This window comes from Dermacentor albipictus, chromosome 9 (assembly GCF_038994185.2).
Source record: "Dermacentor albipictus isolate Rhodes 1998 colony chromosome 9, USDA_Dalb.pri_finalv2, whole genome shotgun sequence".
Lineage (NCBI taxonomy): Eukaryota > Metazoa > Arthropoda > Arachnida > Ixodida > Ixodidae > Dermacentor > Dermacentor albipictus.
This window is the reverse complement of record NC_091829.1, coordinates 85,960,024-85,983,933: the sequence shown is the minus strand read 5'-3', so window position 1 is coordinate 85,983,933 and position 23,910 is coordinate 85,960,024. Positions and strand designations below refer to the sequence as shown.

Sequence of the window (23,910 nt, the reverse complement as noted above, 5' to 3'; positions counted from 1 at the left end):
AAAAATCAATCACAGGCTTGAAGTTTATGTGCAATTTTATTATTGACTGCATGTATTATGAGCAAAGAAAAGTCGCTCTTTCTGCATTGCTGCCGAAATTTGCCACGTCTAACGTCTTGTCAAACATGGTGGTACCTTGAGCAAAGTGGTCATCTGTAGCAGTACAGAGCACATTGGAAGCGACATCAAGGCATGTTGAGAATGCAGGGAGTTCAATTCACCTGAAGCTCAATGTCTGCTGGCTTTTTTTTTTTTTTTGGGCCACCACTACACAGAAGTGGAAGAAACAAGTCCTGTCCACAAATGTGGAAATGGTGCCTGAAAAGGTTATGTTCCAAATCTCTGTGTAGACGGCTACTGTAGTTACTCGCATCCAATGCACACAAAAAAGTACTAAAAGAAATCATGTGCACTTTACAATGAAGTACTAAGCCAGAACGGCCATAACGACAAGCTGTTATCATTTGCGCTCAAAGTTGCTGTAATCCAATCCAATCCATACATCAGCCGCAATTGCAGGAGCTGCAGTAGCTGTAACATTGTTTGTGCCTGTTACACAAGTTCATAAGGCTGTCATTGCCAGCAAGGTGCGCCAGCATCTCAGATGTCCTGGACAGCACCAAACATGAGATGGTCTGGGTTGCTGATAATGATAAGGAGGCCTCCAACAGCAACAATGAGAGATAGCCAGTCCACTGTGGCTCGGGTAAAGTAAATTTTAGTTTTGCAAGTGCAAAAAAAAAAACTGTTGCTTTCTCTTTAAAAAAAATCTAGTAAGTTCGCAGTGAAAGGCACTGCGTTTTTCTTTTTTTTTCATTTCTGGCCATGAATGTCAGAAGTGCGTTCAAGGGCACATTAGAATCAACAAAATATGCTATTTAACAGTCTTTGCCAGACAGCTGCCGCTTTAACTCCTCTTCCAATTTTTACATAGACGGCAAAGAAGACAACTTTAAGCAGAGAGCATCAACGCCTGCAACAATAAAGGCTACTTTGTGCCCTAGCGAGCAGACAATGCTGAGGGGTGCTAGAATGGGAAGGTGGGGGAACGGAGTGTACTTAAGCGAGTGCGATTAAATAGATCTACAATTGTTTTTAAAGTCCCGTAGAAGTGGCCGGTGTGCGAAACCTTGAGGGTGAATGCTGTCTTAGCTAGAGATGCCACTTGGAAAAAAACACGTTTTGGGAAAGAGATGCGCACAAGTCGCCAAATTGCAAGGGTCTCGTTGTCAGTCGTCCGCAACAACGCAGATTAAGTAGCACTAAACCTTCAATTAATATCTAAGAAAAATGAGCGACTTTTTACTTATACTGGTTTTTTTTAATGGGGTACTGAACAACCCTTCGGGATCGGTTAAAAAACACAGTCCGCGGATAGCATATGCTGCTGTGCACACCTCAGCCAAATTTTACAGTCACACACAGTGCGTGGAGCTCACAAGCAGAGCATTAAGTTTTGAACGCTCAACTAACCTCGAACTGCGTGAAACTTAAGGTCAAACACACGCACGCTCGCCAGCGTGTGGTCACTACCAGCCGCTATTGGTAGGACACCCTGGCACACTTCGCTTCACATTGAGCTACTGATGGCGCTTCAAAATGAGCAAGTTGAATGTGGCTACTATCCGTTGGTCAAGAGCTGAAGCAGGACAAAGCCAGTCCCGCACCTTGTACCACAACCAGACAGTAGCGTGAGTGCAGGTTTGCACTTAAGCTCTGTTGTGCACAAAGCAAACGCTACGCATATGCACTGTAGTTGCATGAATCTGCATGCTTCTATGTAACATCGACACCGCAGCCGCCGCGACGAGTACGCTGGCTGAGCGAACTGTGGCTTCAGAAGAGCATGCATTTGGGCTGGTTGGTTCATAACTACGAGCAGAGAAGAGCACTAAACAACAGGACAAAGAGAGGGACACGGACAACAGCACTGCCTAACAACCAAGTGTCTTTATTCTTTCAGTCATCATATACATACCCCACCGCTATCTCAAAGCACAGGATCAACAGAATTCCGCATGCGCAGGGGCAAGAATTGCGGTTAATGTGATAGGAAGGCAATCTCCTTTGGAAAGAGAGAAATGGAAGGAAGGCTTACACATGCTTTGCCGCTATTAGGAATGTGGAAAGCTTCGGAAAGAAGACGTGCGCTGTCATCTCGGTATTTTGATGGATAGGTCACATCTTTGAAAGACGGCTTGCAGCCGCATTCATTGCAATGCAGTGATAATTGACTATCTCTAGCTCGTTTTTGAACTTTGTTTGAGTGTTTGCGCATGCGGTCATCGACGCACCGTCCCGTCTGACCGATATAAAAACGCTTGCATGAAAGAGGAATCTTATAAACCACACAGTCACAACAGCAAACAACAAACCCCTGCCTGTGCTGCTTTTATAACTTTTTTTTTCATTCTCGGTCACCTGATTGACTTGATGGCACAGGCTACCTAACTTGTTTCTCGCAGTGAACGGCAACCTAACGCCTGCCCTACTGACAACCCTTTTGACATTATGCACAACCTGCAGCACATGTGGGATAACCGCAACCATTTGCTGGGAGCAATTCTCAGATTGAGTAGCTGCCGATTGCTTTCCTTTAAAGCTTGTTGCGAGACTTTCAGCGATCCTAGTTAAAAGCGGTAACAAGAAACCTGTGAGCTTCAGCCTGGTTACTTGCAATTCGAAGCTTGCATCTACTTTGGTGGTCACAAGACCTGATGATAGCCGCCTTCATGCAAGCTCTTGCAATACCGCGCTTAACTATCTTCGGGTGCGTGGAGGAAAAGGGAAGAAGGCTCTTACGAGACTGAGGAGCATAACACCCAAGATACATGAATGCTTGAGAACGATAGCTCCAAGTCTCAGAAACGAAGCTTGTCTGACGGATGCTCCATGGTAAATTCAAAGGAATCTAAAGCTATGCGGAACAGGTCAAATATTATAGCTGCAGCAGGCTGCGTGTTAGTGGTGTTAGCATTATAAAAAATTAAAAAGTCATCAACGTATCGCATCACTTTTATAGTGCTAGTCTGGCTGAGCTTAGTTCTAACATTGCGGTCATAGCTGGCCAATAAAATGTCGCTGAGAGCAGGGGCTATATATGAACCGACGCACACACCTTTCTTTTGTATAAGAAGCTTATCCTCCACGGAGACTAAAGTGGAAAGCATGTAAAACCTTAAGAGCTCTAAAAACTTGTCGACATTGATACCACATGCATTCTGAAACTTAAGAACACCGTATTTGTCAATGCAATGGCCAACTTTGATGCATACATCTTCTTGGGGCAAAGACTAACATAAGTCCTTGATGTCCACGGAAAAAGCTCGGACAGCCTTTGGACATTCCTCACGGAGAAAGGTGGACCACACCTTTTCAAAAATGAGCTAGAGATAGTCAATTATCACTGCATTGCAATGAATGCAGCTGCAAGCCGTCTTTCAAAGATGTGACCTATCGGTCAAAATACCTAGACGACGGCGCAAGTCTTATTTCCGAAGCTTTCCACATTCATAACAGTGGCGAAGCATGTGTAAGCCTTCCCTCCATTTCTCTCCTTCCGAAGTAGATTGCGTTCCTCTCACATTAATTGCAATTTTTGCCCCTGTGCATGCTGAATTCTGTTGATTTTGTGCTTTGAGATAGCGGTGAAGTATATATTTGCTGACTGAAAGAATAAAGACACTTGGTTGTTATTCAGTGCTGCTGTCTGTGTCCCTATTTTTGTCCTATTGTTTAGCGCTGTTCACCGCTCATAATCTTGAACTGTGGCTTACCGAGGACAACCGCGTTTAAAAAGGAAATAGTGGCATCGACATGAACACCCAAATTGAAATTTGAACTGTGCGCCGTGGTGACGTTCAGCAGGCGGAGCATTGTGGGCACACCCCACTCAGCCGTAGCCTTTGTAATGCAAGTAATTGAAGAAGGAGCGAAAACACTGTGACAGGGTTGTGTGATTACCACTAACTTCGCTTCTTCTGAACAGATTGGAGTACATGTTGCGGCAACGTATTTCTCAAATAGTTCTAATGTAACTTCAAATGCATTTCTCGACTTCAATAAATAGTTGTTCAGAGTCCCTTTAAAAGAAATTCCTCACAGAAACCTCTCAGTCTGCCTTGGCGTAAAAATTGGGCACACACAGGGTCAAATGATGTCCACAAAGGTTAGCGTTCCGATACACAGTTTGACATAGAGAAAAGTTATCTTCTTAGACTCCAAGTAAGACAGCTTTGCTTGCTGGAACAAATTAGAACAGTGCTTGCCATGGCTGGCTGCACAGACGGCAAAGTGGACAGCAACCATCTTAAGTCTCACTAGGTGGTATCCAAAACAATGTGGCCAAGACATGTTTTTGGCACCTGCAGTATGAAAAAACATGGCCCCTGAAATACGTTTTACAGTGGAGCTGGGTAAGGGAGTTCTGCAATGGTTTTCACACACGGCAACAACATGTGGCGGTGTCATGGTGTTCTAACCGTTGCTCATGCATGAAAACTTTTTTTCTTCTTCTGATCCTTTCCTTTCGTTAAACAGTTGGTAGTGGCACTTGTGGGTCTTCTGTCCTCTCCGTGTCATATGTTTTTACACCGTTAAAGAGAATGTATAGTAAGCCACACGAAACTGCCCAGCAGAAATTCCTTATGCCAAGATAGCACTGATAATATATGCTCTACTGATCTGTAACCAATCTAGCCAAAGTGAAGCTTTGTAATAGTTGTCCTTTAGAAGTTCTTTTAGCATTGTGCTTGATATGGATGGCCAAGAGAAACACCGACCTTTGGCGTGCGGAGCACACTGTAGCAGGTGTCCCTGTCCAGTTGCAGGTTTGGGCACAGTGACACGCATTCACCCTGTGCCATGAAGCGGCCACCATGGTAGACATCGATGTAGGTGTACCGCTGATCCTCTGGCAACCTGCAGCATCATCCCAGACATACATGACACAGTCTTCTACTTGCAGGACTTTCCTTCTAGGTTTCAAAGCTCAAGCTAACAGCCACACACACACTGGAAATACATACGTACTTCAATATGATAAACATGGCTGGAACAAAGTAAATATGAAATTTGGTTGTCTGTGCTCTAGTTCAAGGGGTGTTCTAGTGCTATAGAAAAGCAGCATTGGCCAGGAGCTGCTGTGGTAGCTTGGGTACCCAACTAAACTATGCTGATGTCGTCTGACGGGGTTGCCATGAAAATGCTATGGTGTCGTGAACAACAACAGATGCGTGCCTGTATGAATGCTTGATAACGTCCACTGCATTCGCTCAAGCTCTGTCTGTGGCAATGCACATTCCGAGGAGCCTATGCGTTGTTATGTGCTAGCATACCAGTGCGCAGTCAGGTTGGATGCTGGTCACACGTCCCTCCATACAAGTGGTGAACTTGCTGACGCAAACTCAAAGCATGTCCTCCTACTAACAACTGCATCCTCCGCCTGCTTGACTGCGGGTTTGTGGCGCTGCTGATGGCATGCAAAGTTTCAGCGCTGGCTGCCTATATCAGCACCAAAATTACCAGATTCGATACAACTTCGATTGCTGTGAAGAGAATACAGTGAACTCTCGTTAAGATTAACTCAGTTAAGCTGAATTCTTGCATATAATGAACAGCATAGGAACATTTGTTGGGTCTTCCATAGACTTAATGCAATTTAATGCGCTTAGGACGAACTGCCTCAGACATGCTCTTCGGTTAACAATATTTGGAGTGACCGTACCGCTACCTATCCAGGAGAGTAGAGTGCCTTATGCGCCACGCCCAGGGGCGCGCGCATCACGACACCCTACTGGAGGCCTGCAGCGTACATCACCCATGGACAGACGTGAAAGCAAGAGGAGGAAACAAAAAAAGTTAGGGGCATTTCAATTCATGAATGCGGGTGATGCCGTAGCACACACGAAGCTATCGGCCATCGATGCGCCTAGATGCCTACACTGTCCCATCGCAGATCATATTCAAGACAGGGCTCGCATGGCCATGCTATACACAGCAGCCAATGGAGTAGAATGCCGAATTGTAAACATTTGCTTCCTAACTAAATTAACACTCATGGTATCAGCACGAATAGGCAAACATGAGCACATCCCACTCGATGACCGTGGACGATCGCTGTCAAAACACTGGCATGAGGAATTGCTGCAGCAGCAGCAAGAGAGGTGACCTACGTGCTCTTTATCGCTTCACCGCAAACTGAGCGGTGAGGACACAGTGCACGCAAAGCTACGAGCCATTGGCCCACCTAGACTGAAGGCAGATTGCTTTTAAGATAAAGCCCACGCGTGGCCGAAGTACAACCCTCCCCTGCCCCGGAGGCATGCACAAGACAGAAGACAGTGCGCTTCCTACCCCCTTTCCACCCATGCCCACGCAAGACTGAGGCGCCATCATTGGCTCACCCTCGAATGCTCTCACTTGCACACACACAGTGTACAGTGCATGAAGACGATGTTATCCCGAGACGTCTGTATTGCAAACAAAACCTGCAGCAACCACTAGAGGAGGTCAACCCGGCATGCCTCCACCTACCTTCCTCTGCAACGCTTCGCCTCCTTTCTCCTTCCACACTTCACTCAACATCACCTATACTTTCCTCTGGGTGGCGCAGCTATGCTGCGCGCTCAGCACGCTCCTCCGTACTTTCGCTAGCTTGGAGCCTGCACCGATTACTTTTGAGGCGGCAGATGCCCGCTTGAGCTCTCTAGTGAGCTTTTTCCAGCAACATGAAAGCACAGAAGAACTTTTTAAGGTAATTAGGTGAGGTGACGTCATTCTTGGGTGTTCGCCTACTTGCACAGAAGCAACACATATCCGTCACGAACTGGATGAAACCAAGCAAGAGTACCCCACTTGAAGACAGTTTTCCACTAAGTTCAGCTAAGTAAATGCCTTGTATGTCATTTTTCCCCGTTGCGCCTGCTTCGTTTATCGTTTCAAAGTGACATATTTGGATGCAACAGGTTATACTGGCAATTATTCTTCTGGTAAGATGAACTACTGATAAGACGAACAAATTTTCACGGCCCTTCAAGTTTGTCTTAAAGGGAGTCTACTGTATTTGTTTGCCCATGCCCGAAAATACATATTTTAGTAGCAAAAAAATTCACTGACAATTACGATGCTCCTTAATGCGAATTTTGAGTGTAGCTCTGTGTGTGCTTTCATTTTGCGATATATTGGCTGGTGCGGGCAACCTGTCTCTTGCGGCACATTGCGAATGGAGTGAATTGTGCCGCAACTATTTCACTAATCAGGCGATCGCGAGAAGCAGAGGATGGGTGATGCAAGGGCGCGGTTCACTGCAGCCGCCGCAGACAGACCTCTACTCATGCAGTGCTTTGTTTCCATACACGGTCTTGCCACATAGTATCGGTGAACAGATGACAGCACACTACTCTGGCGCCATCTCGCAGCGGTCGTCGCCACGGAGACAGTCTTGTGCGACACTGCGCTTTTCTTCTCATGCTATTGCCATACGCTCCCCTCTTCCACTTTCTACCTCATGGTTCTGCTGCACCCTCTCCTCCTTCGCTTTCCTCTTCGTGTTCAATTCGCTATCACCGCCTTTCATCCCCTGCTGTGCTCTGCATTTGCGCTTTTATCCTTCGCTGCACTCGTTTGCTCGGTTACGCCGAAGGACGGCGACACTAAACACAGTAACGGGCACCTAAGAGCCCCTGCGCTCTAAAATGTAAAATACTCAGTAAGAAGGACTTCAAACATTTTGTTGTGAACACAGGTCCGAAACAACATTAACTGAAACTACCACCCCAGGCCATTTTAATTACCAGCTGCCAGCGCTCTGGCACAACGATCCGCTGGCAGCTGTGGTACTTATTTGCAATGTCGTTAGGCGTAGCTGCTTTGATGTTTGCCATCAAGCGTGCTGCTGTTCGGTGCTGTTTCTTTATTTAAAGGATTCATCGCTGCTGGCAATGGAGCTGGATATGCCTTTGTCATCCACACCGACGGCGTCGAAGAGTGGAACGCACGGCAAGGGTCTAAAGGATTGCACACTGCCAACTCCCATAAGTCAACTTCACAGCAATTCAGCGTTGTTAGGCGGCGAAGCATACCAAGAGTACAAAGGGACCATTGTCATGGGACATACACTGTGTTTCTCAATTATTCAAGTACAAGCGTGAATCCATCATCTCCTGACAAAGTACGAGCCCCGAGACGATTAATAAGTGTACTGTCAGGCCTTTAAAGCTATTGCGCACGTACCTGTGACCATTTGAGCCCTTGAGGGCAGTTAAAAGCATGCATTCGTTTTTTTTTTTTGGACTGCTACATTTTTCAGACGTTTTCTCGGTTCCTGGGAGTCCAAAAAATCTGACATTGAGTGCATTCAGCAACACAGCAGTAGCAGTCCTAATCAGCAAGTTTCAGGAGGTTCTACAAAAAAAAGCTTACAAAGGTTACAAAGCACTTACAAAGGGTGCTCCAGCCACTTGAGAAGGAAGTGTGTGGGGAAGTTGACTGGCATGCAGAGGATACCCAGGCGCCTGGCCACTGCTCCATATATCACACACAATGTCAGCGGGATCCCGCTTTTCTTTTCCAAGACCTGCATGAATTGCACAATCGGTCAACATGATTAACGTTTCATATCACCATTAACCCTGTCATGCCCAACGTGATATATTACGTTAATGTTACGTTTATTGCGCAGCTACAGATGAAGTATGCGAGATCGGACCAGCTAGGAGCGCGATTACCCCAACAAACAACAAACCATCCGGTCCACAATCTTCACATTTGGGTGCAGCATAGCTATCTCGTGTTCCAAAGCAAGCAAACTCCTTATCACTTCTTTTTACAAATGTCCGAAGTATCGCCAACAAACGCACATCACTGTCATCACATATCGACGCATGCTCAGCTGATATAGTTGTGCTCACCGAAACATGGCTTTCAGCAAAAATTAAAGATAGTGAAATACTAGACTGTCAAAAAACATATAACTTTTACAGGTACGATCGCGATTTCCGTACGGGCGGAGGTGTACTGATTGCCGTGAGTTCTGCTATCCCTTCCTTCACTATCCCCACTGACTCACCATTAGAAATAGTTTGCACTCGTGTTGGTTTTCCCACTGGCGACCTCATCTTTTGCGCGTGTTATAGGTCCCCATCCTCCACTACCAATTTCTGCACTGACCTTCATGACGTCCTTAACAAATTAGTTGTTCGATACCCAAAATCACATTTGTTCTTACTAGGTGATTTCAATTTTCCAAACATAGTGTGGCAAAATGGTGTTTCCTCCCTTAAGCAGTCATCTTCCGAGTGCACCCATTTTTTGGACATTTGCGCTGATTTTAATCTAACCCAGCTGATTCATGAACCCACACGCACTACCAGCACTTCGTCTAATACTTTAGACCTCTTTTTTACAACAGCTCCAGATTTGGTTTCTCCTCCAACATACCTTACAGGAATAAGTGACCACTCGCTTCTCCACTTAACACTTAAGAAGAAAGTTCGCTCGAAGAAAACAGTTAAAACTATATGTGATTACCATGCCGCCGATACCACATCCATTTTAAATGAGCTAGAATCATTCATTACTGACTACACAGTCAACTTTTTTGAACGTACCGTTGAAGAGAACTGGTCATTGTACAAGAACAAACTGCTAACACTAATGGATCGCTATGTACCTAAAAGAAAGATTGTTTCGAGTCCTTCCTCGCCATGGTTTACTGGAATTCTGCGCCGTCTGCGCAACAAAACGAAACGTATTTTTCGTCGCGCCAAAGCATCTAATCTTCCCGAACGCTGGGCAGCATATCATTGCATTCACGCAGAATATACTATCGCTATTACAAACGCAAAAAAGATTTTTTTCGATAACACCCTCCCATCACTTTTGCAGTCTAATCCACGTAAATTCTGGAATATTGTTGGTGGCAAAGAAAGCAAAACAATCCAACTAGCCCGTTCTGACAATGTCGCGATCCCTCCGAACAAGTGCTGTTCCGTTTTGAATGATGTATTTGCTTCTGTCTTTCACAAATGTGCTCCTGCCACTCTACCGTCGGTAACTAAATCCTCCTATTTACCAATGAACTCCATTTATATAGATTGGGTCGGCATACAAAAGTTGATCGATAACCTGAAAATATTTTCTTCATCAGGTGAAGACTCAATTAACTGTAAAATGCTTAAAATTACTGAACCATATTCTTCCATTATGCTTTCGATGCTCTTTTCCCAGTCTCTAGGTTCCTCAGTTCTTCCAAGCGATTGGAGGGTTGGCAAGGTTGTTCCGGTCCCCAAATCAGGTAACACTCATTCCCCCGATAACTATCGTCCTATATCACTGACAAGTATACCATGCAAAATATTGGAGCATATTATACATTCTCATCTGATTGATTTCCTTGAGTCTAATTCCTTCTTTTCGACTGAACAACACGGTTTCCGGAAAACATTTTCATGTGAAACACAACTCATATGTTTTACTAATGACCTATTTACCCATACTGATATGGGCTTCGATGTAGACTGCGTGTTTTTGGACTATGCAAAAGCTTTCGACACTGTTTCACATGATCTTCTCATTCTTAAACTTAGCATGCTTAACATTGACCCTAATGTACTAAACTGGATTAAAAGCTTTCTGTCTAATCGAACTCAGTACGTTTCAGCTAATGAATGTTCATCCTCTCGCACTTCCGTAACATCGGGTGTACCACAGGGATCGGTACTGGGACCCCTCCTTTTCCTCATTTACATAAACGACCTTCCTAAATGCATTTCCCATTCATCTATCAGGCTGTTCGCAGATGACTGCGTCATTTATCGCAAAATAACTAACCACACCGATACTGATAGGCTTCAAGACGATCTTAGAAGCATATCCAACTGGTGCGATAAATGGCTCATGCGACTAAACGTTAATAAATGTAAAACAATGCATGTATCAAGCCGCACTAACACTGACAATACGCGTGTTTACTTACTTCACGATACTTCTCTTGAATCCGTCAACTCGTACAAATACCTAGGTGTCCATATTTCACGTAACTTATCATGGCATACGCACATCAAACACGTCACTAATAACGCTAACCGGGTTCTTGGATACTTGCGTCGAAATTTCTCTGCTGCGCCTATGCCGTTAAAGCTTACCCTCTACAAAACATTAGTGCGACCAAAGCTAGAATATGCATCCACCGTATGGGATCCCCATCAAATCACACTGATAAACACTCTAGAATCCATCCAGAATCGCGCAGCACGTTTTATCTTATCTAACTATTCCCGTTACGCCAGCATTACTTCCATGAAAAACACACTTACATTACCGGAGCTTTCATTGCGCCGTAAATGTTTTAGACTGTGTCTTTTCCACAGGCTGTATCACCACAACCCACTATTAAAGGACCATCTTATTACTCGCCCTTCATACATTTCATCCCGTTTCGATCACATGTTTAAAGTTGGTGTTCCATATTTTAGAACAAAGATGTGTCATGGTTCTTTTATTCCTAAAACCAGCGCCGACTGGAACGACCTTCCTCCCTCCATCGCTGCCATTTCTGACGTTGGCAACTTCAAAACTGCTGTATTTTCTGCCGTTTTGTAATACCTATTATTGTATAATGATGTACTTTTTTTGTTCACTTACCACTCCTTTCTGTAATGCCTTCGGGCCAGGAAAGTATCCGAAATAAAAATAAATAAATAAATAAATTCAATGGCATGAAACTTAGCAGAAAGCTCATAGTTGCAGTTTCTTATTGCTGGAGTGAAGTGTCAGCTGTGCGAGGTTGAGAAAGCCAACTACTAATTAATTACTGTACAAATAATGTTTTCACTGAAATAACATTTTACGGTTCTTTTTATGGATTCTTCATGGCCAGAAATAAAGGTGATCAAGTTGTTCCAACTTTCTTTCATCTGGAACTGTGTGTGTATTAGACGGGTAAAGGTCACAAAAGAGACAAATAGATTTACCTGTATTAGCAGTACACTACCCTCCTGCAATGCCAAGGAAAAGCCACTCTTACCATGCGAGGTGGCTTGATGAATGACAGGTGGAACTGCTGCCTTGAATTTCTTACGCTACCTCACCAAGGCATTACAGACTTTGACGGCCTCTGCTTGGGCCTAGATAATTCTTTATCGGTAAGGTTGGACTAAATTGCACTGAAAAAGAGTCAAAGACTGAATCCAGAAAGTTGCAGGAGCTCTTGCTGAGCCAGAATGTCAAAAATATGACAAAAACACTTTGAAATCCGTGCTATCACACTGAAGTAATGGCGCTTAGGTTTCAGCATGAAATTTTAAACATGGTACATTGGCCTTTCATTTTCTGTTTCGATAATCAGACTATCAGCCTAAAGTTACTGAAAATACAGTTGTGAAAGAATACTTTTGAGCCTAAACTGATTCAGTGTTTCTCTTTAATGTCCCTTTGAAATCAATATTATTACTGTAATAGCAATTGTATGGACACTCCAGGCAAATTTTTATCGTCGTCGTTGCTGTGATGTTGAGTATAAAGTGCTAGTGCGACAACATCACGGCTGCACACCATATGCTGTAGGTTTAAGCAAAAGCTTGCGAGGGAGAGCCAAGAATTATGGTGGCTTGATGCAGCGGTGTTTTCTCACACTCGCAACGAAGGAAAGCAGGGAGGCGGCACAACATCTACTCATGTGCGCATAAGGGGGAGCGAGGTGATGTGTATGCGCCAGGTGTGTGTGTGGGAGGGGGGGTACAAAGGGAGCAGGTCAGTGCACATCTCTTCGACTCCAGCTGCAGTGGCCGAGTGCAGCCACACACGTCCTACATTTGAAGCGATCTGCGCTGGTTCGAAGGGTGGGTACAGCTCATGGCTTCGTGTGCCCGGTGCTCTCGTGAGTGCCTAGTTCGAGTTGAAGCAAAAGGCAGCACGAGGCCGAATTCACTTGCAGCTGCCGGCGCTCTTCATTATACCAGCGTTCTGACGAGTGCCCACGGTCATCGAGTGAGATGTTTGTGTTTACCTGTGCATGAGTGACAATGCGCTTGCTAGTGCTAGGAGATGCGAGAGTCATGCAGGGAAGACGAACGTCACGAGATCTGAGGCAGGTTGAGTGGCCCAGCGCTGTTCGTGAAAATGGTCTACTGGGTGCGTCTGTGCTATGGTGATGATGAGGCCCACCTTGTCTATAAACGAATTCTCCGGCGTGTGGTAGTGCTGCCTGTCTCCCGTCAGGCCAAATTCGTTGAACAGGACCTGGTTGATGCAGATGAGCACAGACCGGCACTCCCCGGGGCTCCACCTTGATTCGGATAGGGCTGCAGAAGAAAAATCAATGGTCTAATTAATTCGACATCATGGACTGCCCTTGACTACCCGTGGAACTGCAATACATTCGATTTTACCAAGCAGCTGAATTGAGTGAATCGAGTCCAGCTGCACTATATTTACTTTGCATCTATGCACAGTATGAGAGTGGTGTTAACGCGTACATTATTTTGCTTTTGACGGTGACTGTTCTTCACTGAATTATCAATGCTATACAGTTACTACTGGGCACAAGATGTGCCTACTCTATCAAAAATTTCTTGACTGTTGTCGCCAATTCTGTATCAAAAGTGTCTTGCCTAACGAGATCGCCTGTGTGCGACACAAATAGTGTTGTACAATCTCAAACGTACACGTGCACCAGTGGCTACTCTGGAATATACAATGAGACATGTATATATAGCAGACAGACCTGGGGAGGTATTCTGTAAGCGTCCAGGTAGTGGACATGTCCTTTTTTGTCTGCTGTTGCAGTTCTGATTCGCTGGGAGAGACGCCAGAGCAAATCAGCACTTCAGGAGAAGACGAAATGGACATGTCCATTAGGTGGACTCTTCCAGAATACCTCCCCTGATCTGCTAGATGATTAATGTGGCTGTTCCCATCAGACGAGATTTATCGGTCAACAACTGTACTAGCTGCTATCGTTGTGGCTCAAGCGTTGCTTGTCTTTCTGGGTATATGTTCCCCGATAAGGAGCTCAATTCCTAACTCACAGTTTTGCGTCTTTATCGTCACTAAATGTGACAACAGGCTGAGGATTCTCCAGTCTCCTCAGCTTTTTCTCACTGCTGACTACAATGTATAGAACAATACACGTCACTTGTAGCCACCATGATAAGGACTCCGGTGCTCTTTGTAGCCACCTGTATGCAGCTACAAGGCTGCGGCAGCTGCATGCTGCTACAACGTAGCGCTGCTCTTATTGTACTCTATTATATTTGCAGCATTACACAGTTTCAATGCACAATTATCCTGTATCGATACACATGAGCTATGTGAAATATGCTTACATGACTGAATGAATGAACTAACTAATGTCAGATGGGCTGGTTTGTTGCTAGGATTGTAACCAGTTTAGTCAAGTCAGAACAGATTAGTCTGTGAAGCATTTTCCATGGGACACCTTTCTTAGAACAGCTGCTATCTCTTACATCAAAGAAATGGAATATGGTAGAGAATGAGCGGCACATAAGCACTGAAAAAGTTTTGGTTACTATGGTTACTGCCTGTTGTTGCCTAGTGCCAAATAAACATCAGCTGTAACCCATTATTCTTGCTGTTTTTGTTTGCCTCTTGTGTCTCATTCAAAGCAGCACTGGTAACATGCTTCACAATATGAGTGAGCAAGGCATAAAGTGGTTGGGTGAGTGAGTGGGCTTGAGAGTGGTGTAGTCAGTGAGTGAGGCTGTGCGTGGGTGCACAAGTAGGTGAGTAGGTGAGCACTACTCACAAGTGATGCGAGTGGTGAGCAGGTATGAGTAAGCGGGTGTGCGGGCAGGCGAGTGGGTGGAAGAGAAGGACGAGTAGTGTGGTGAATGAGTGCTGAGTGAGTGAGGGAGTAATACCCGTGTCACACGGGCGTTTGGAAGGCCTTCCAACCGATAGTCAGTTGACTCAAAGGTCAAGTTCGAGCTGCTACACGGGCGGTTTTGACGGCCACCGAGTCAATAGTCTATCGAGTCAACGGAGCACCTTACAACTCTATCGAAATCTCGATGGCCTTTGAGCAACGAAAACGGAAACAGCGCGAACATGCCCTCTCGTTCACAGTGTGCTCCAACTCACGGTTAGAAAGAACAAATCAAACCAAAATGCTCTAAAAATACTATATATGAGTGTTATCAATTATTCAATAAAGTATTTTTGCCACTTGATATGCGCGAACTACACACACTCTCGACAACAGCGACGTGCAGCGACGCAAACGTTGCCGCAGTTTCGCTACTCAACAACTTAAAAACTAAACATATATGTAAGGCAATGTATAAACAATTATTTTAATGCATAAACAAACATAAAAGAAATTATAGTGCTTTTAGGTGGTTTTATAGTTGTTTAACTTTTTATGACATGAAAACGAAAATAAAGATACGCAACGCCACACAATTTGGCGAGAAACGCCGGAACCACTCAACGGCCTTTCAAAAGTGCCGTGTAGCAGCGCGACAACTCCTTTGAGTCGATAGAGTTCTGGCGTTTCGAAGGCCGTCGACTGGAAGGCCTTCCAAATGTGCCCGTGTGACACGGGTATAAGATGACAGTAGGTATGTAAGTGAGTCAGCAAACATACAAATGGAAAGGTGAGTGAGTGAGTGAGTGAGTGAGTGAGTGAGTGAGTGAGTGAGTGAGTGAGCGAGCGAGCGAGCGAGTGGAGTGAGTGGAGTGAGTGAGTGGAGTGAGTGAGTGAGTGAGTGAGTGAGTGAGTGAGTGAGTGAGTGAGTGAGTGAGTGAGTGAGTGAGTGAGTGAGTGAGTGAGTGAGTGAGTGAGTGAGTGAGTGAGTGAGTGAGTGAGTGAGTGAGTGAGTGAGTGAGCGAATTCTTTCTTTCTTTCTTTTTTTTTAAGCACAGAAGGCAGACACAATGCTTCTCACCTGTATGGCTTAACTGCCAGTCACACCTGACGAGGGCGTGCCCGGGATGCCTTGTGGCCACTATAGCTTTGGCTCGGCGAGCCAAATCGTCCAGAGTGCGACGCACCCATTCGGTTGGCACCCGATACAGTGGTTGACACCACTGTGAGACAAGGAGTGCGCCCTCTTCCAGGCTGGGCTCGGCTGAGGTGTCGCATCCCAGGTACGACTCCCAGCGCTGTTTCATGTGCTCATGGCAGACGTGGCATTGCACCCGTCGGGCGTAATACTTGAGCGTGAGATCCTCATTCCTGCACACAAAGCTGGATGCTCACTCGAAGAACGTGACACTAGGCGCAAGGTGAAAAATGTGTTACACACACACAGTCCATTCCCGTCCCTTCGACCTCGGTTAAATTAACATTTTGCTTAATTTGAATGACGTGGAAAGCCCAGGCAAGAAATTATACGTTGTAATAGTAGAAAAATTTGTTTACTTCGAATGTGAAAGCAGGCTGCTTCAGTTAATGATGATGATGATGTTTATTGGTATCCTTTTTGAAACAAGGAGGCTTTGAACAGCTACCTAGCTCGCTTCAGCTAATTAGGTTTCACTACATCTGTTGCAGTGTAGCAGTTTGCTTACTTGTCCTTGATCTTTCCTTTCTTTGCTAAAAACATCTATCTCTATATTGTACAGTCATCTATGCCTGTAAGAACTCCAGTTCGAGCAATCTTTTACCAATACTCTAAATGTCTCTTGCTTAGCTTGGCTCCTGAACAGTTAATACTTCCATCCGCTCTCAACCCCTGTACTTCTTCAAGTTATGCAGTACCAACTGGACCTCCAGTCTGTTCTCTTGAACTTATGAAAGGTGGACATATTTTAGAAGTCTTTCTGGGTGAATATCGCGGCATTTCATTATGGTGAGCTGTGTCATTTCCAGACTTTTGTTGTTGTAGACACATCCCTCATCCTGTTGCGAACACTTGCCGCAGCATGTCTTTGTCCTCAGGCAGCCAGCTCAGGCCTTAACTAGCAAGGCCTAACCAACTAACTAACTAACTTAACTAACTACCTTTTGTGTGATCATACCAATTTTCCCTCCCGATTTCTTGCTAGGCATATTTGTAAATCTCCATGGTAATTTCTCTTTATGAGCTTTGCATCCAATTCATTGTCTCTGTTTCGCTCGCTTTCTTTTTGACGACTCCTGGCTGCCTAGTTACACTTTCAACTGCCCTCCCTGTACTAGGTTTCGCCCGACTTTCTTGACCTCTCTTTCTCCATTCTGTGTCCGAGCCTTTGAGGTACAGATATTTGCGCACTTCACCTCCAAAATTATTTTTGCTCTGCATTTCACCCGACGTTAAAAAGATGCCCATTCCACGTCACCCTAGACTGCCTAATTTGTGGCTTTAACATGGGCCCTCCACTGAATTTCGGTTAACTTCCAACCGCAACAGAATCTCCAATTTTACCCACCGTGGTTGCTCAGTGACTATGGTGTTGGGCTGCTGAGCACGAGGTCGCGGGATTGAATCCCGGCCACAGTGGCCGCATTTCGATGGGGGCGAAATGCGAAAACACCCATGTACTTAGATTTAGGTGCACGTTAAATAACCCCAGGTGGTCGAAATTTCCGGAGTCCTCCACTATGGCGTGCCTCATAATCAGAAAGTGGTTTTGGCATGTAAAACCCCATAATTTAATTTAAGTTTAATCTCCAATTTTAGGCATAGAATTCCATTTTCGAACGTTTCTGCTGGCACTATTATTCCTTTCCAAGTTCCTCACACCCCTTCATATTTATTGTAGCCCCAAGGTGCTTTACGTTAATGCGATAGCATTAAGGAGCTCGTGTCACAGAAAATTCGGTGTCAGTGTCGGATGTCATTTTGGCAAAAAGATTTTCGAACCACCCATACCCTGGCCCTTCAAGTGACGCAAATATTTTACTGAACTAAATGAATTTCTCGAGCTAAAATACGCCTAAATATCTTAAACTATGACTTGCACACAACCTACAGACTTGATAGCTCTCGGACTGTAATTTGACTATACAAGAAAACATAATTCTGTTATGCAAAAACTCAAAGAAACCCGTTTTCCAGCATTTCTACCATTCCCAAACCAGCCGCGGTGCTCCCCATTTGCGCACACCGGCGTGCTGGCGTCTCGGGGGCCATGAAGCGGCGCGCCCGGTTCCTTGCAACACCTCCAGCTGGCACTCGCCTCTGCCGAATCACGGCTCACTCAAGAGGCTGCATTTCTACCACAAAGCCCACATTTGTGCATAGCGTTCATAGCCAGCGTTTCTCGGGAAGCGTGTGAGGCAGTCGGGGATCTGTGAATGCTATCGCATTCCACTCCTAAAGGCGAAGCTTAAGTATCTTCACAATGTTTTTGTCCCTGCTGCGTTCTGCTTCTCCTTCATGCTCAGATTACCCTGGTGAATGTTTGAGTAGGTCTTACTTTCGTTTATATAGTATACACCCATGTGTTCGTATTGCTTGACTATAGTTCTGACTTTCTGTCGAACAGATACCACGTCATTATGCATCACTTGAATAAAGATGATAATTCCCGATTCCTCTGTATGTACAATAATGAAGGCCAAATTATGTCACATCATTGCCACACGTATTCGCACGTCTTTGTAAATCCCTTGCTAGTAGCACTATGCTGCCCCCATATATCAGCCCAGGGACCTTCTGCTGCACCCTTTGCCCATTACCGTTGTAAGATAAATAAAAATCTAATCCACTGTTTTCCAGTTGTCCTTCTATGACATTAACATAAAGCATGAACAACAGTGAAGACAGAGGGCATCCTAGCTTCAGTCCACAGTGAATTTCCACTAGTTCTTTGTATTTCTTACCTTCCCATACAATTTCTACTTTGTTGTTGCTATATATCTCCCTCAGCAGCTCCACAAAATCGTCATCTATGCTGTTGTGCTTGAGAACATTCCATAGCAATGTCAAGAGCTCCCATAATATCTAGAAATGATAATCCATGAAGGCACTGTGGAACTGAAATATCTGTACAATGAGTTAGTACGAAGACAGGACAGTAGCCAGTGCCATCTAGTTGCAGCTTGTGAAAATTAACCAGCATGCAGGTATGCCAAATCAGTTCTGCCCAAGCCCGCAAGGTGGAGGAAGGCACTGGTCCTGGATTCGAGTCCTGAACCAGGATGAATGCTTCTACTACTGTGGAGCTTTATTTTTGAGAAACCTGTGCATAGCTTCATGTTGCATTTGGGTGGTAGACAATTTTTCCCTTTCATGGAGGCATGCTCGTGACTAAAAAAAATTTTATTCGGCCAATTTTTGCGCTCCAATGTGTGGGTGTGGGCCTTACACAAGTAAGTACGGCAAACCCATCACGAAAGCCACCTCCGTGCAAGACACCAGACCGCAGAAGCCAGCGCCTTTCTTGGAAGGCTGATGCATGCCTGGCTCTCCCATTAACGAGACAATTAGTCACGGTGTGGCTAACGCTAGGAAAGTCGCACGCAAGACAACCACAAAGGAAGTACAGTAAGGTGCAAGGCTCTCACGGCTGATCGTCCTCCAAGATGGCCACCAGCTCGTCACTGAAGAAGAGCAGCTTTCGCGGATGGCAGCTTAGGGACGAAATTCCCCGGAACGCATCCTCGGAGAGCTCATCATGCGCGTAGAAATCCCGTGACATCTGCGACATCCAGGATCTGAGCTTGAGTCCACAGGAGAGGCGCTCCAGGCACTCTTTGCGCCATCGTGTGTTGGCGGCACTGTGCTGGCGAAAAAGGTCAGGCCACCTGGAAGAAAAGAAAGCAAAGTATTTTTTTTCCTTCTTTTTGCTCAAGGAAGCTAAATGGAAACAGATGTAGTGAACATAAAGAACAAGTTGGAGGGGGGAAAAGAAAAAGAGAAATAAATGCAAAGAGTGCCTAAATCAATTCAATGCAGTACTTGCTTCTGTTCGGTTTCAGTATCCAAGAGGTGGATATGTTATGACATATCGGCTTATAGTGTTGCTGAGGTAGCTGCGGTTCCCACACGGGAGCGCAGAAATGAGTGCAGCACTCCTGTTTACATTTTTAATAAGCAATAAGCCTTCCTGCAACATGACATTAGCAAATTTATCTCTGTGACACAATGTCAGTGATGCCCGGTGCGGTGTTTTGATGTCAACTTTAGCATCACATTAAGCTACCTTGCAAGTATTTTCTCCCCCTTTATATTAGCTAGATGCCGCCCTTTTACGTGTGAGAATCGTGTGATAGTGTTAACACAACTTCTAGATTATCGTCAGTACTATGTAAATGTTTGCTTTTGATGCCTCCTCAAGGAATGAGGCACTTCTAAGAAGAAAACTACTATGGTTCCGACCATAGCAGATCTGAATGTGGGCACCGAATTCATGAGAGCCAGACGGCTGTCGCAATCCTCTTATTACAGCATTGTAACAAGATGGGACAACAGGATATTAAAAGGGCACTAAAGAGAGCCACTAGGTCAGTTTAGACCAATAAGGCACTGTTTAAATTTCTTTTTTTCACCAATTTTGTGGCAAGACATTTATTACTTGAAGAGGAAGTTGAGGCCACACTATCATTTTTTGAAATTCACGCCGACCCACCAGCACTGCTATGTCAGTTTGACGTCACTTTCCAAGTATTTTCTCGTACTTCAACTGTTATGGCAGTGTGAGTTCTCGAAACTTGCCAAGCTCAATCCTCGGTTCGCTTGGAGTGCAATGTCACCCATCTTTACCAATCAACCAGGCCTGATTAGACAGCATCAAAATCCATGATCGCAGAGCAAGCCGGTGCGGAAACTGGAAAGTGGCATCTGACCTCAAGCCTCCTTTCATAGTGCAAATGTGTTTTGTGGCATTGTAGGAAGGTAACTTGCCAATACAACTCAGATTAACTTCTTTTTATGCATCCCTTAAACCTAATGGACACTGGGACATTACTGTTTCCCACATGATCTAAATACAGGGGTTGCAATTTACTTCAGCTGTCACAGAACTTGCTTGATTCTTGCCTAAATTAGCCAATTTGTTTCATGGCCTCGCTATATTCTCTGTTGCATTTTATGTGGCTAATTTACTTTCTTTTTTCTGTCAGCATGTTGTAGATAACCTGGTGCTTCTGGGATGACAGCAACTATTTATTTACTCATTTATAAACAAAAGAGTAGCAACCCTCACTGCAAGCCCCTCAATTAGTGTTCTGCACCTAAATTTTTGGCTAAATAATTGGCTAAAGTTGTCTTTGGAACAGCAGAACCATACCATAAGCATGGAAGCAAGAGTTGTAGCTTAGCAGCCAAGAGCAGGATGTATGTAACTTTTGCACATCGGTATCTTATCGAACAACACCCCTATGCCCTACAACTCTGATATCCAATAAGCCCAGATTATATACGGGAATGCACAGAATTTTATATAAATGATCCCCATAAAAGATGGTGTGTGGTTTCACATATAATATGGGATCAGTAGATATGGGAGTTTAGGGCATGCGGATTTCTTAAATAGGGTATTCACACTGAACAATGCTCCGCAGGACATCTAGCAGTCAGTACAAGCAGTAAACTGAGGGAACAGCATTAATTTATAACTTAATTCTGTGTACAAAGAGTAATTGTTTAGGGATGCCTAACAATTTATGATGCAGAGTAAATGCTATTGCTTGCTTGCTTATCAGGACACTATGTATTTTTCAACCTGACCCAGAAAAAGATCCAATGTGTACGGTGTACAAAACACATTTGTGCTAGAATTGTGCATTGGCAAAAATATGGCACAAACATGTTTGAGTTTGAGAATCTGACCCCGCACAAACACTGCACTTTAGCATCGAGCTTGAACTAGCCGCAATCCTGCTACAAGCTCGACAAAGCACACATAAACTTGGACAAACATGGACACCACACGTTCGTGATGTCTTGAAAATTGCCCACAGCGGGAAAACAATCACAGTTGTGCGACACGTATGAGATGTCAGAAACTGGGCGACAAAGTTCAAAGTTCATAGATGCCCTTTACTTGTGCAGTCGACGTTGTTTGACAAGCATATGAGATACCAGAAACTGGTTGACATAGTTAAAAGATGCTATTTACTTGTCTGATAACCCTTCACGCGGTAGCTCAGCGGCTATGGCTTTTTTTCAGTTGTGCTTGAAGCGGCGGGGTCGATTCCCGCGGCCTCGGAGGCCGTAGTCCGACGGCGGCAGAATGCAAGAACCCTTGTGTCCCACGCTATGGGTGCAAACCCAGGTGGTCAACGTTAACTACAGCGCGTCTCTCACAAGCAATGTGCAGTTTCGGCATCTCCAACTCCCAAAATCATTTTTTTTTTTTTTACCGCTGTGGGACTAATCAAGCAGCAAATTAGTAGACGGAGGCAGAGCTCCATATAACGACACGGTTGTTAAGCACTATCCCGCGGACGAAAGGATTCGACGCCGTGCTCAATTAATTATCGTACGACGAATCACGCACGACATTATCATCTGTGACAAACGTTAGCCGTCGAAGGACCACATGTCTCTCGAAACTTGCACCACGCTTCACCGCAGCGAGCAAATAGGCAATCGTGGCACGGCAACCGGTACCTATTTAAAGTACGCGCAAGCCTCCGCTACGCGCTACGCAATTGGGGCCCGGGCCCGTAGGCCGGCCATTTGAGGTAGCGCGGACGGCAGTACTCTAGTACGCACGTGTACCCAGAGAATGTGTAGGCAATCTTGGCACCCTTCGCCAGCGGCTATTCCTGTACCGGCCCGAAACGGTGGCGGCAGGGGGTAGCGCGAATATACGCAGCGCTACACACTACGCGAGCAGCCATGAACGTTTCAGTTCAAGGACGGCCGCGCCAGTTCGTTGCGCGATATTACACCAACACCCGTGGCACCCTCGAAGCTTAATTGCGCAAACGACGCTCCCGAAATACACCGAATAGTCAAGGCAGTGAGCGCGTTGTATATTACATCGCACACAGTGGCAGTTTCCACTAGCGTATTAACGATTTCTGCGCGTGACGGTATTCTTGATTCCGTGTATAACCGAGCGCCCGAATGAAGCCATTTGCGAAAACCAGTACGGATTTAATACAGTAAGCAGTTACAGCCAACAAAGTCCGCTGGCGATCAGCTGATCACGAGCAGAGTATACCAACGCGCACGCACACTCGCGAGACTCAGACGCTAGAGGCGTCACTATGTGCGCGTCTCCAATAACGGTACTGCGACGCAAAGCCGATCAACCACAGGCATGAAGAGAGCATCAGTTAAATGCCACAATAAAGCGTGCATCCCTAGACAACAGGCGACGCACGGCAATGGAAGGCTCGGGAGAAAGGTCTTTGACTTACCGTCGAGTAAATTTCTTCTTCCACAAGTCGTTGCTGCACACGACATCGCGGAACTTTGAGCACACTTCGGAGAAGCGCAGAAGATCGTCCACTTCGATTTGTGGGAATGACAGGATGTGCAGGATCACTTCTTGCGGCAACAAGTCCAACGTAAACGCGGGCTCCGACTCTTCTGCCGCCGCCATCGTTACATCGTCTGGAGGTGGTCTGGCAAGAGAGGTGCTCACGCGCGCTAGGTTTTTAACCCTATTGCGAAACAGGAACGAAAAATACAAAAATAAAACGTCCCAGGTTTGTCAGGTGACAAGCGAGAAGGCGCCTTGAGGTTCCGGTTCCTTAGGGTCGTCACTACTTGTAACGAAATTGACAATAACAGCCCTTTAACTTTGCGTTTATGTGCCTTTATTGAAGCAGACGACGTTCCGATGCCATTTTTGGCCTCGAAAAAGCGTGCCGTCTGCAAACCTCATTAACAAACATAAAACGTAAAATAAAACTTGTATCGTAGTATATGGCATTTTATGCCCTTAATTTCTTTATGATTACCAACATTACGCCACAATTTAAGTAACTCGCTTTAGTGTTTGCTGCTAAATAGACATTTCAAGGTTGTCTATCATGTCAGTTTCGGTTTCGGACGTGGCGGTTAAAGG

At 45.2% G+C, this 23,910-nt stretch overlaps 1 protein-coding gene across 1 annotated transcript in view; it reads right to left on the bottom strand.

Moving 5' to 3' along the window:
- The window catches only part of LOC139049466 (F-box only protein 21-like), a 40,428-nt gene extending 16,778 nt beyond the window's left edge, over window positions 1-23,650 (bottom strand). Inside the window, exons 1-6 of the mRNA XM_070524943.1 lie at window positions 23,258-23,650; window positions 19,451-19,690; window positions 15,906-16,195; window positions 13,165-13,301; window positions 8,442-8,575; window positions 4,782-4,920 (exon numbers count right to left, since the gene is read on the bottom strand). Of these exons, the coding sequence (XP_070381044.1) occupies window positions 4,782-4,920; window positions 8,442-8,575; window positions 13,165-13,301; window positions 15,906-16,195; window positions 19,451-19,690; window positions 23,258-23,442 (1,125 nt within the window). The 5' untranslated portion in view covers window positions 23,443-23,650. The remainder of the gene's footprint in view (window positions 1-4,781; window positions 4,921-8,441; window positions 8,576-13,164; window positions 13,302-15,905; window positions 16,196-19,450; window positions 19,691-23,257) is intronic.
- Window positions 23,651-23,910: the final 260 nt, after the last annotated feature.